Source organism: Mya arenaria, chromosome 4 (assembly GCF_026914265.1).
Source record: "Mya arenaria isolate MELC-2E11 chromosome 4, ASM2691426v1".
Taxonomy (NCBI): Eukaryota; Metazoa; Mollusca; class Bivalvia; order Myida; family Myidae; genus Mya; species Mya arenaria.
Genome location: NC_069125.1, coordinates 37,433,756 through 37,447,736, shown reverse-complemented (window position 1 = coordinate 37,447,736; position 13,981 = coordinate 37,433,756). Strand labels below are relative to the sequence as shown.

Below are 13,981 nucleotides of genomic sequence, written 5' to 3'. Positions count from 1 at the left end.
GAAGAAACATAAATTATGTATACGATAATATCTATTTCACATTTTCACTGTTTATTGCAGGCATGGGGTGCCAAGTACCAGTTTCTACAGTCCGGTGTTAGGTGGGCCAAGTCACAGTCATAGTCTCCACTCGACACCCCCTACGGTGACCTACCCCGGGGCCAGCCCGACCCTCCCTGGTCACCCGGCCCTACCCCCAGGTTTCACCCAAACAGCCACGCCCCAGGCTGCCATGTTTGCACCGCCCCTCCCCCAGGGTCTGCCCAATGGGCCCCTCCCTGGGGCTCTAGGAGTTTCGACATCTGCGCATCTTCCTGAGTCTCTCTCCAGTAAGTTAAAGAAAGAAATATGTACAATAATAATAATAATAATAACTTTATTTAAAGAAGGTAACACATTAAGACATAGGCATCATATTATAAACAAAACATAACACACGAAATAAAGAAGATTTAAAAACAATAAACTTGAAAAGTGTGTTACAAGAAAACACTGAACAGAAGGAAACGGTATATCATCCTTTGAAAGCCAAATGGGCTTATCAGCCGTCTTATTAGGCAACAATATAAAAAGGGTTTGTTTAAGTTAATTCGAATTACTGATTGATAGTCTATAATTACATGATCATTGTTTCCAACATTTTTACTCAATATTTTGTTTAAACACGATTTTTCTAGGAATTTATTTCATTACATTTGTAAAAATAAATGTAGAATACATTTAAAAGCTTTTGAATCCCTGTTCAAATGCCTGTTGTTTGTCAGTCAAAAGCTTAGCCACATTGTCTAGACCAATTTGAAGGATTCTGTCAAAGTTTTTTCAATTGATTTTATTTAGGGTTTTTAAAGAAAAAAAACACTTTTGAAGAACATTACAATTTAAACGGCTGCCTTGGCAGGTTGATTGACTGATTGGGAATGTTCTTGACATAATGATTCAGGAAACATTGAAAATTAACTGAATAAAATTTTTCGCAATTAATAGTTTGTTGGTTTGAGCTATTTGTTTAGGAATGGTTCTTAATTATTTTTTTCTGTACGCTCTGAGCATTGTAAATGTTAACATTTTCCAATCATTAAATTTAATAACTATATGTATAGGCAATGTACTTTTTTTTTGCATTCCACAATTTATTTTTTTGAAAATGTACATTCACTGCTCAAAATTTTAAAACTGTTTGATTTTTTATTTGGGCTGTGAAGCACGGCAAACACATAATTTATTTCAATTATTTTGTCCATGTTAGCGTCACATTTTCGTTACCAATTAATAATTTTAAAATGACTTGTGCAAATCTTGAAACCTTGTGTGCACATTGTCTTTGCCAGTAGATGACGACCCAAATTGTTTTTGAGGTCAGTAGGTCAAAGGTCAAGTCATCGTGACTTAACTAGGAAATTGGTTTCTGATCAATTTCTTTTCAGTGACATGTCGAAGAGTCCTAAAACTTTGTTTTCATGGTCGGTTGATGACCAATATTGATTTTGGGGTCTGTAGGTCAAGGGTCAGGTGACTCTGACTTGAAAAAAGTTTCCGCTCTGTATATTCATAACACTTGACCTTATGGTCCTGAAACTTGGTAGCAGTGCAGGTCAAAACTCATAGATGACCCCTATCAATGATTCGATCGAAAGGACAATAGCATGGGGTCCTTTATTGAAAAAATAGTTTACATGTAATAAAGTTTAGCAACCCAGGCTTGACGATTTCTCATTATGTTACATCGGGAAAGTGGGGAAGCAGCTTTTATTAGTACCTTTCACAAATAGACTATATACAAGATAGTGAACTAATAAAACTGTTTAATATTGTTACGTAAAAGCTTATGTGATAATTGGCTTTCGTATATATATACCGGTATGACAAGTTTGAAATGAAAGATTCTCATAACACAGTTGATTCTTTCATGCAATGTACTGAAAAGGATTTTAACTTGTATTTATCCAGCAGTCTTAAGAATAATATATTTTGTGAATTCAATTTTTGGTGAGCATTGAATATGAGCTATGGTAAGTCATCCTCAGTGTTGGAATATATTTAAATTTAGTTTAGTTTGACAAATAGCATTAGTAATGTATTGAAAAGAAACAATTTTAAGCTTTAAATTTATATTTTTATTTATATACATTACATTGCTATTTAGTGTTCATTTAATGTTCAAATAAAATTTCTAAAAAATAACACTTTTTAAAGTTTGGTTGCAAACATTTCTTCAAGTGCGTGTAAAAATTACAGCATTTTAATTTAACTGTGCGACAAGTAAAAAATAATAATAAAAAAATTGCGATGTATTTTTTCACGATTTTTGTGTTTTTGCTATTTATTTCAATCCTTAGATTTCATTTGTGTTTGACATGATGAAAGTTGCATTTTATAAACACTTTCTATTACATGGTAGGTACTTATTATTAAGCATGGTTTTGGAATTCCCAATATTTTTATATTGAAAAAATCATTGGTATTAAGTCTTATGCCTTCGCCAATGGCTCACAAATCGTCGCCTTAAATTCAAGGATTCCATTTCTGCTTCTATTTTTAAATGAAATTATTGAGTTATTGCACTAGCGCGACGGTATAATCATTTAGAAGTGTTCTGAGAACCAAAAATCCATTAAGCAGATTACAGCTGCCAAATTTTCATTAAGTAGCAAAATCAACCACCAAATTTGGTATGGAAAATAATTGTCAGTTTTTTCGTCATGATTTTTTTTTTTTTAAAGGCTTATGTAAAAGCATACATTTCCCACTGCACCGGCCACCATTCAGAAGAGTAAAAATGAGCACTTACTAGATTAGTTTACATGTATGATTGCTGTCTTACACCTAATCTTAAACATTTCAGACCCAGACTTGTTACGCGACGAGTTGAATCGTCGTTTCCTAATCTCCCAGGAGAGGTCCTTGCTGGGAAACATACCGTCACTGCTCAACGGCAACATTCATCAACATATGCATCAGCACCAACATATGCATCAACATCAGCATACGTACCAGGGGGGCATGCCCCCACCCCCCGCGATCTCAACGCCCTCGCTAGTCCCCACACCTACCCCCAATCCAGTAAGTAGTTTTTGTTTAAACTTTAAGTCTGTTTTTCAAAGAAAAAAATGTCTTCGTGTTGTAATAGTGTTAGACTTATTGTTATTGTTATCAACAGTGGAGTATAAGATACCCATAAACTTGCATCCCTTATAATAAACTAGAATCAGTTCAGTACAAGTGTAAGTATTTCATGAAAGAGAGTGCCCCTGTTTGGAATTGAACTTGAAAGACAAACACATGTTCCACTGGACCACTTCACACCTTATTGTTGGTATATTCATTGTAAGGAATATATTTATGCTCCAGTAGGAAGAAGAGGGGGTATATTTCTATGCACATGTCCATCAGTCGGTAGACCAAAGCTTGTGTGGCTTGTTGATGATTCCACAATGCCTCGACATATGTTCCTCAAACTTGTCTTGTTTATCGTTTTTCAATGTTGAAAAATGTTACTCCCAAGGATTTAAATGCAAATGAAATGAAATCTTGTTGGAATTTTAATTTATCTATGTTCGCAAATTGAAATGATTTATCTTTTGGCATATGTAATTGATAAATCTTGTTTTATACGGCTTTCAGCAGTGATAAGATATTGTTTATGTAGGGATGTTTCTTCACATGTGTGGTCCAATGTTTGAAACGCTGTTTATCAGACTTGTATTGAAGTGTAGTCAAGTAATCTTGTACCTGCTCCTTGTTACAAATTAAGCAAAAAAAAAATGCTTTCATAAAGGCTAGATCGAGCAAAATTTAAGCTCAATTAACTGGTAATAAGATGTTAATTATTTGTAATGATCAATGTGGTAAGAGATAATGAAGATCAGAGCATTTATCCTAAAATCAGGATTGACAGCTTTCAATTTAAGACTATCATACAGTTTTGAAGTTTGTTTTTTGTCTCAGTACCTTGAAATGGGTATAAATGGCTTTGGAATCAATGTCAATAGGTGTCTATGTAAGCCCCTAAACCATGCTCTAGGCCTGAATCCCTCATACTGGAAGTAAAACTTTCAAGAATTTTCAGATTCTGCTTTTCGGTCAGTTTAACATCCCTGTAAAATGACACGACACCACTGAGTGTTCTTGTTTATGTTAAAGCTCTTTGTTTGCACAGGAGAAAGTTCTGGATATATGACAAGGTTACAAGGAGTAGCTGAGGTTGGTCAAGCTCTTAAACGGCGTGCACACATACTTTTTCCTGCACCTGTTTTGGTTAAAAATAAAACCACGCTTTGGTTGCATAAGAGAGAAAATGGTTCGGTGGTATTATCATTGTCTGCTTGTCACATCGGTTTCCAAAAGGGTTACTTTCTCATGGATGGTCTCTGACTAAGGGACAGTATAACTGTTTTCTTATAAGAAATCAGAAGTTAAGAGTGTTTCAACAAGCTAAATTGTGCTATAAATAAAGAAATAATTATGAAATGAGAAAATTAGTTAAAACTTTTAAAAAAAATTCTGAGCAATTATTTTCTAAATATGAAAGCTACATTTTTCCATGGAAGATTTAGGTCTGTAAATCCATGTTTAATAAATAGTTTTCTAAAACTGTGCTGGGTAATCACACCTACTGTTGCTGGAAGGGAAATTAAACAGAGATCCTGCAAATTGCTAAAACACTTGCTGGAATGGCAAAACTGGTGTTATTTAGTTATTCCATCTCGTTAAATCAACACATTAAGATAAATGAACATGAATTGTTTACAAAGTGTCTGCCAGGGTTCTTATGTGGGTGCTTAGATAGAACACAGTGATTCTTGTTAACAAGTTCAATTGAATTTTCTGGCATTGTAAAATTTTGGACATTATATCTTGATGGAATCATTTAACCTGCGTTTTATCACAACTCTATTACCTTCTTCATCAACGTCTTATGAAATTTTTGGAATGCTTGAAATTTCCAGAAAATATTCGGTCTGATTGATGTTTATCCAAGATTTTTTTGCAAGGTTTTCTATTTAATATTGTGTCTGCGTTCAGAACTCTATGGCCATTTTTCATTGAAAGCAACCTCGGATGTATGCGGGTACATCTGTAGAAGTAGTTTTTACAATTTTTAATAATAGTATTAATTAATTGTAGTGTTTTAACCGTAAATTGTGTATAACTTAGTCTAAATTTATTGCAGTTGAAGTGTATTATTGCATAAATAATTATGATTCCAGAGAGTAAAGTCATTAAGTTTAACTGCTAATTTGAAATTACTACGCTATCTACTTGCAGCGTAGTTAAAATGTTAATATTTCTGACATTGTAAATGGTCAATAAAGATTCGATGATGTTTTCGATGGAAAATGGCCGAGGTGATCTGAATGTAGTGTCTGGTCCCGCAAGCAAATATTTCCGTGTTTTTTTTTCGCCAGTATCATCTTGTAAATGCCTATCTTGTATCTTCAATCACTGCATGCCATATCATGATTACAAAAGTTTCAAGTGGAATCTGTTTCCTTTCTGATAAGAGGATAAACAGCTAATGCCGAGGAAAAGATATATTTATCTAAGATTATCGATAACATCCCATTTGTCAACATTTTATAGGCTTGGTCATGTGAAATGTCGAGAACAGCTGTTTGTTAGAGCTAAACATGCCATGGTTTATGATGGAATCTAACAACAAATAAAAGCTGTTGTATATTAAGAATTTCATAAGAAGGGTCTTTCTGTACTCTTATTTATAAAGTGTACAGAGGTTAGAATACAACCAACAGTTTCAGCCAATACGATTGCAGATAGGTAATCATTAAGTACTAGGCTTAATCATAAAGAATTTCTACTTTGCGGGTGTTTTAAGGTCCGCCTTCTGCCACTCATCTGATACACACTTCCTGCGTCAGATTTAGCGTTGACAATGCGTTAGCCAATGAGGTAGTGTTCTAATTAAGACAGTTAAATGGCAGGAAATAATATTTTAAATATTAGGAAGGACTCTGTCACTACGCTCACTCGGCCCATTCTTAATCATTAAAATGTTACTTCATGGCATCTTACTATTACATGGTAATGTCCAGAGGATAGTATATTTATGATATATTGGGATGAATATAGACAGTTGAAGCTGACGCTAGGGGCGTTGACATTAATTGCTCTTAAAAGTTATTTCATTTTAATGTGACATGTTTACAAATTTTATGTTAATAATAACGTTCTTCTATTTTTAAACTCTGTTAAAATTGATTTATTTTATACACTAATATAATCTCACACCAAACTGCAGCTTGCAGATAATTGTTGAAACTTAAATTTGTAATTGTTTTTGCCTTAAAACTTTCAATTTCTAATAGCATAACTTACTTACTTACTATGCTATTTGGTAAAATATACCATTTTATGTCGCTTTATTCAGTATCCGTGAACAACGGAGCTCTTTCTTGATCTTTTGATGTTGTTTTATCATTCTGACTAATATTTTTTAAGCACAAACTTATGTCTGACCCAAAATGATGTGAACAAGTCTTTTAAAAAGAGTGAAATTTTCGAGGCTGCTGTGTACATATTTGAGATTTATTTTCTGCTTCCCTGAATTAAGCCTTTGGCAAAATATTTCTGATACTTTATTTTGGACTAGATAGTTTCTTCCTCTAGTCAAAAATAAAGTATGAATTTCTTCTTCATAGATATGAAAAATATCCACTTTTCAGAATGCAGTTCTTTGTAAATGTCCCTAAAAATGGTTGCAGAATGGAAGTTATAAACCAGGATAAAACAGTACAGACCACCTTATTAACCTATATTGTGCTTTATATATACATGCCATATCCCCCGGCAGGGGGGAAAATCCCCTGGAATTTCGACCATTCCCTTGGTCCCCCGCTAGGGGATCCATATCCCCTGGAATTTAAAAAAAAATCAAAACATGCTTAAGGAGTGGAAAGCATCAATAATATTATGAGTGTGAAATTCCATGAAGGACCATGATGACTAAGTCCAAAAATATTGTATTTTGAGTGTTTTTCTGTAATTATTCTTATATTATAAATGATGATATTGCGCAAATTTTCGTTGCGAAAAAATCCCCTGGTGTAACATCAAAATTCCCTGGAATTCAGACCAAAATCCCCTGGGAAGCCTCACAGAAATATGGCATGTATGTTTAAAACCATAATGAAATTTAGTACAAAACCAAACAACAATATAAAAATGATTACAAGCCCCCTGTTGAAGCTTAAGCCGTTTTTCTATGTTTAAATAGTTCAAATTGTTGTTGACATTGTGCAATGAGACAATATTTTCTTTACTTCCAGTTTGACAAGTTGCCTAGCAACCCATTCGTGAGACCAGGGGTAAGCATCAACATTTTTTATATGCAATTTTTCATCTAACAACTGGGGCCATACATAACAGTAGCATCTTAAGATGAAATTGTACCTTTTTCTTATAGACTAAAAAAATCAAACTGTTTTATTGCAAAGGTAGAAGTTTGCTGAAGCTATTTTTTATAATTAAAATATGGAAATTTTTAAAGCCGAAATAACCATTTTAAAGCAAAAAATTGTTTCAAGAAATATAATAGTTAGAAAAAAATCTTGTTAGTTTATAGATAATAATTTTTCTTAATATGCTTCTGTAATACGGCACCTGATGTTTACTGTCCTGTGCGGATGGATAGTTAGACACACTTCATGTACACGCCTCATCATGCTTCTTTAACAAACCATTCATGTACAGACAACAGAAAATAGCTGCATTCAACTGAAAATTGGTGAAATTTTCTTTTAAAAAAATTCCTTTTAAAAAACTTTTTTTCATCGAAAATTGGTATATTGAAGTGAAACTAATTTAACAAATTTGTTTGTGTTAAAATGAAAAAAATCTGAAATTGCTTTGCACTTTCTAGATGAAATGTTATGTATGGAGTAGACTTTTCTGTTGTCAACCTGTTATAAAGGTAATCCTTCATGACTGCCTGTTTTCCTGTTTCACACTGACTTCTGATGGAGTGGGGCTACACAAGTATCAATGATGTCATTATTCTTTGCTTACCCTCGTGATGACATCATCACTGTGTGTGTGTACATGTGAGATTGCTGTGTTTTTATAGCTTCCCCGGCCCGGGATAGTGGAGCCCGCACCGCGCCTTCTGTCTGCGGGTAAAGATAAGCCCTTCATGCCACAACACCCGACTAGAAATCCCGGGGTAAGTTGGGAACAGGCCTCGCCTCGTAGGCCCTGTCTCTCCCTTGATTGCTTGCCTGTTGAGTATTGTTCGGTTTTGAAACTGCACGAAGGTTTAATATTCACGGTTATTCGCATTTGGTCGTGACAAAAAAAAAAATTACCTAGCAAAATATTAATTTTCTGCGTCACGGCAAAGATTGAATAATGGCATCATAATTTTTAACTTTGCCTCAATTTCTTTGAAAATCTCTCTAAGCATGATTTTTTCATTTCGTCAAAACATTAATTAAAATTTTATTTTTTAAAATAAATCAGAATAATTTCCTTTAAAGGGGTTAGACACCAAAATTGCCAAAACCTTACATAAGTTTGACATTGTTGTTTACAACACTTTGAATCTCACTTATTGATATATCACATCGCTAACACATGCATCTTTTGCACTTTTAGTGCAGTTTCCAATTCAAAATTTATTAGGGTTCTCCACCATTTAAATCCCTCTTAGTTTAGAAATAGCGTTGGTATATTTTTCTGTACTGGTGAAACGATATGATATAAACAGGGAAACTATTATGTGCTATTTTGAAAGGGGAAACACAGATGAGACAGCAACATGATTGTTGGGTTTATTATTTTAACCATGTAAAGTGACGGATGGCCTCCTATTAGCTCGCATTGATAATTTTTGGCTTATTTTAAGAAAATACTGTATTTGCCGATTTTTGGACCATGTGTTGTCTAGTCCCTTTAACAGACAGAATACATTAGCCACGTTTTGCACGAATATTCCACCCTAGTTTTCACGCCCTTGTCCTTGTGATGTATTGTGTTACATTCCGGAAGCTTCATGCTGAATTTCATTATTTTTCTTTGCTTGTTACTCTTGCAAAGATCATTATTCCGTCTTCTATTACATGAATTTTTGTTGGTGTTTTTTGTTGTTGTTTCAGTCTTTTAGATTAAAAAAAGAACTGTGTGTTCTCGAATAATATTCACTTTACATATAAATATAGGCTCTAGTTTCTTTCCTTGCTTTCTCTTAGTTTCTGGTCAATCTAAGTCTACCTACATTCACAGTTCATCTTTCGATGATTTAAGTGTTATTTTGGCGTAATATGCATAATTTTAAGGTCTGTTCGTAATAGAGGTTTTGCAATTATAATTATATTTTAAAGCTGTGAAATGTTCAAGAACTTGTTGAGAAGTGGATAATAAGCAAGTCTGGTTATAGGAAGAATAAATGCTTTATTTGCAATTCAGGTTCCCGGTCTCCCCGGATACCCGTCGCCGTTGCCTGACGCCCTTCAGTCTGGAATACCTGGAGCCTTCCAGCCCAAGGTGGGTTCATATCTTATTATATTGTCAATAACCCACAATTACTGGGACACCATAAACAAAATAATTTGGGTTTCTTTACAAGAAGATGGAAAAGGTTCAAATGAATTTAAAACAAAAAAAAGTACAGTTATTTTTTTTCTGAGTCGTACAACAAATTTTGTGAAATTTAAGCAAAGTTGATCAAAAATATTGATGATGGTTTCACTGTGTAAAAGTGTTTCAATTCTATGTGATCAATTATTGTCACATGTATATTCTCAGGTTGCATAGAACCAAAATGCTGTTGGTTTGCCTCAGAATGTTAATGTTAATTTGTAACACTTGTGATGTTAAGAGGACTTTGGTGGTATAAGCGTCTGCCTCTCATCTAACAGGTTGTGTGCTTGAGACCTATGGCCACATTTTTTGCATGAGTGTGTGGTCTTGTGTTGTGGGGGAAACCAGAAAAACTGGAGAAAACCCACTTATCGGACTTGTTGATCACCAACCAAACTTACGAGGCCCAGGCCGTGAAATCAAACCAAAGAGAAGGGATAGACTTTCCACTGCACTAGCCAGACAACCTAGATACATATTGAGTAAACTCGTTACCCACTTTCATTTTCAGAACCTGCCGGGTCTGCCCCACAATGTGGGTCCCTTGTTCATCCCTGGGCGGGAGGTTGAGAAGGCCTCCCCTCATCTCCCCCTGACCCCAGGCTCCAGCTCCACTGCCAAGGTAGGTATCACAGGAGGGCTTGTGTAATTAAAATTGATAATTTTTACTATATAAACATGAAAGGCAGCTTTTCTTTCAAGTTACCTGGTTTTGGATATAGTTTAGGTTAAGTGTAGGAAGATGAAGGTAGTGTTTAATTAGATATACTATGCACATATGAATTCATTCATTCATATAATTTAATATTAAGTTCAAGGTTACCTGTAATTTAATATGTAATCATTATCATTATTTCTCTAACGATATTTCTGTAATTAATTGGTCAGAATTTCTCAGTCATTATAATTATATTTTTAATTATCCTTTTATGTACATGTTCTGTACTATTTAAGAACCTTTGCCTATTTCATGATTCAATAAGAATTCGTCAAAATAAATATGGTGGCTGCTGATTGTGGGTGTTTTTTGTTGTTGTTGTTTTCCACTGCGTCCTATACATGATATCGGTGGTATTAAGTTATTTCCTCCTGATTTTTCTCATATTTTTTTTTCCCACAACCTATACATGATAGCATCCTATACACAATGATTTACGCTTTCTTCTTTTTTCAGAAATCTGGGAAATGGTGTGCAGTGCATGTACGGATAGCATGGGAGATCTACCACCACCAGCAGAAATCCTCTGACAAGGCCGGAGGCTCAGACTCAAAGGACCCACTGCGTCCCCCGAGCCATATGCTTCCTGGGATGTCTCTTGCCAGACCATCTGACCTGTCTGGCCAAGGGTCATCAATGATGGTGGGGTCAGGGCGAGGACTTCTCAGCTCCAGCCCGCATGCCATTCTCAACTCATCATCACATCTTTGTAAGTATATTTTATGGGCCTGTTGACAATGCCACTTGCGTGGCGTAATAAACATATAGGGGTCATGTTGGCAGACGCTGTGTCATTGTTGTTTGTCCACGGAGTCTACTTATTTTCACGGCTGTCCAACTTACGCATTTTTTATCATATCTTTACATTATAATATTTATTGGCTGAATAACTCTGCTGTGTTTCATTAAGAGCCATATCGCTGCATCAAATCCAGAGTTATGGTCCTTAATTTGACCAATTTCACAGTCCAAAAAGGTGATGGTCCCAGCAGGTGACGTCTTTAATTCGCTGAAGTCTTAAGTTTTATTAGTCTTTCTTTCAATGTAAAGTAGACAAGGCGTTGTCAAATTAATCATATCGTTAATGCTTAGGGCATTTGCATAGTGCAAAACCTAATGTAGGCAATTACTTAGAGATCATTCAAAAGATATCATTTTGAAATTTGGTACATATGTTCACAGTTACCAATGAAAATTCCTATTTTTATGACTGGAATTGACTGAGGAAAATACTGACAAGCATGTACAAATTCAGGGCTTTTTCTATAGTACCCACGGGTCCGACTATCGGACCCATTCCCAAAGCAAAATATAAGATATTTTTCCCAATCTTCAGAAAAAAATCCCAATCCAAAAAAAAAAAAAAACCTGTACTGGTTCATTTTCAACATCCTAATAAATTATGTGATTGTAAGTTTTTTTGGTAATTGAACTCAGAAATCATTGATTTTCATTACATTCAGACATATGAACTATTATATGTCATGATTTATTGCAATAGATATTTACACCCCAAGGATTGATATTTCAGCCATTGTGGGTCTTTTAAAGGGAAAATAAACTAATATTAAATCATTTCCTTATTCACAGGAGACTAGACAGCTTTTTCTTTTCACTGTAAAATTTCCCAATTTCCGCATTTTCACGACGCAAAATTTCCCAAAATGTCTAGGGTCTTTTTCACAAAATGGGCAGAAAAAGCCCTGAAATTTTATTATTTAGCTGACTTGCAATTTCTTTCTTGTTAAGTAACAGACATTTTGTGTGTGGTAGAGAGGAAAGTGGTAATTAAATGTAGTGCACTGTTAATAGGTATTCATATTTCACAAAGCCTTTGTTAGAATGTCACTGAAAATGACAATAATTCAATATGAATTTACTTAGGGAAGGTAACAAGTACTGCAAATCGGTTCTGGAATACTCAGATAATCTTTCAGTCGAGTACTTGGAAAAACTTTAATTGGTTTTCAGAAGAGACATGTCGGGCTATCAAAACTTTGCTAATTGTCATCAGTGCAGATTGTGAATTGTGGCTATTAGTTGACAGTCTGTATTGTCTCGCTTCAACAGTTTATTAAGTTTGTAAAGTCCATCAGAGGGTCCATACATTGTGCCTAGTTGGCACTGTTACATCATTTGTATGTTGTCTATATATCGTGCATTTAGTGAAATAAAAAAAAAAAATGTTTTTCGTTTTTTTTTTCCAAGTATGGGAGTAGAAAATTAGCATTCAAGTACTAAGTACAAGTATTCAGTATTTGGGTACTCCTTGCCATCTCTAGAATTTACTGATTGCTGGAATCATCCATGGTGTGGATTCCTTTTAGATTTCCTATTCTATTGAAGGGATTGTTATAAGACCATGAAATGGTTTTGAATCACAGTTTACTGTGTTGTGAAGAAAGTGGGAAAGGTAATAATTACTTGTTTGATTTTATTGCAGCTACATCATTCCCAAGACCTTCACCATATTCCATTGGCAGCAGCTTGCCCCTTGGCATAGGTGAGTTCAGCTGTAACATATTCAAGGCAACTACATTATTGATGTGACCGCTAAGTCAGATTATGACAGGCCTCAACCTACTTAATTTACCAGTTTACCAAAATAATTGTTTGAATCAAAGACCGTTCCAATTGTTTGTCAAAGATTACCATGGGAAAAGTGAACCTCTCCCTTTGTTTTATTGTTATTAATATTTATATTTATATTATTTTTATTTTGCAACATAAACACTGATAATTGATCAGTTTAATAAACATCTTGTTAAATTATTAAATTTTAAATGGGGTTGACAAAACTTTGTGGTTATGGGACTTAACCCTGACTGGACTTGTTTTGTGTACTGTGCTGACACATGGGGTTTGCTCTGTCCGACATCATTGTTTAACAATTTCATTCCCAATCAAGAACTTTTGAACATCTTAGTTTGGAGTCCTCAAACTTGGTACGTCCATTGGTCACGTACATTGGATGAACGCTATTGAGTTGGGGGTAAATAGGGCAAAGGTCAAGGTCATGCTTACAACAATATAGAGCCCTTATCAGGCAACAGATCAAAATTAAGGAATTAAGTAACAGTAAGGAACACTTTTGATTGCGCTGGGCTAACATAGCATGACACTAAAGAGTTGTTGAAAAAGATTAACATTTTGTCTCTTATCATTTTTTCATTGGCACAGTCATCAAAACTAGGCTGTTAGACGAACAAGCCCGGATTCTTTTACCACGGCTTTGTATCAAATATTTTAGCAAGCTCTGCTATATAAAACCCAGAACTTGAGCAAACCAGGGAAGCCTTTTACCAGTGCAGATCTTGCAGGCTGGTGCTAATTTCAAATATTGCACTAAGTCAAATATCCCAATGAAGCAGGGTGTTATTAAAGTAACCGAGGTAGTCACATATGCTAGAAAGCTAACAATCAAATCTTCGCTGCACGATGTCTCTCGCATACTGCCAAATTATAATGTTGATAATATGCTGGGGTATGTAATATGTAGGAAAATACTAGTGAAATACATATAGTGAAAAAAAGAGGTAGAAATCTTTATACCAGGTACTATGTTTCATACGCATGGAAAAAAAAAAAGAAACAATTTTTTCCAATTCCATTAATAGGATTTATAGTGCTCTGGTAATAATTTTAATCATCTTCTAGGGAGAAAAATTGCAA

The 13,981-nt window shown here is 34.6% G+C and overlaps 1 protein-coding gene across 3 annotated transcripts in view; it reads left to right on the top strand.

The window, feature by feature from the left end:
- Positions 1-13,981, top strand: part of LOC128230573 (autism susceptibility gene 2 protein-like) — a 121,755-nt gene that overhangs the window by 103,470 nt on the left and 4,304 nt on the right. For 2 of the 3 annotated variants that reach the window (XM_052942980.1, XM_052942978.1), the window contains 8 exons: positions 61-329; positions 2,843-3,060; positions 7,284-7,322; positions 8,081-8,176; positions 9,418-9,495; positions 10,103-10,213; positions 10,766-11,018; positions 12,753-12,812. In XM_052942980.1, coding sequence (XP_052798940.1) covers positions 61-329; positions 2,843-3,060; positions 7,284-7,322; positions 8,081-8,176; positions 9,418-9,495; positions 10,103-10,213; positions 10,766-11,018; positions 12,753-12,812 — 1,124 coding nt within the window. The remainder of the gene's footprint in view (positions 1-60; positions 330-2,842; positions 3,061-7,283; positions 7,323-8,080; positions 8,177-9,417; positions 9,496-10,102; positions 10,214-10,765; positions 11,019-12,752; positions 12,813-13,981) is intronic. The other variant, XM_052942979.1, reaches the window with a different exon arrangement.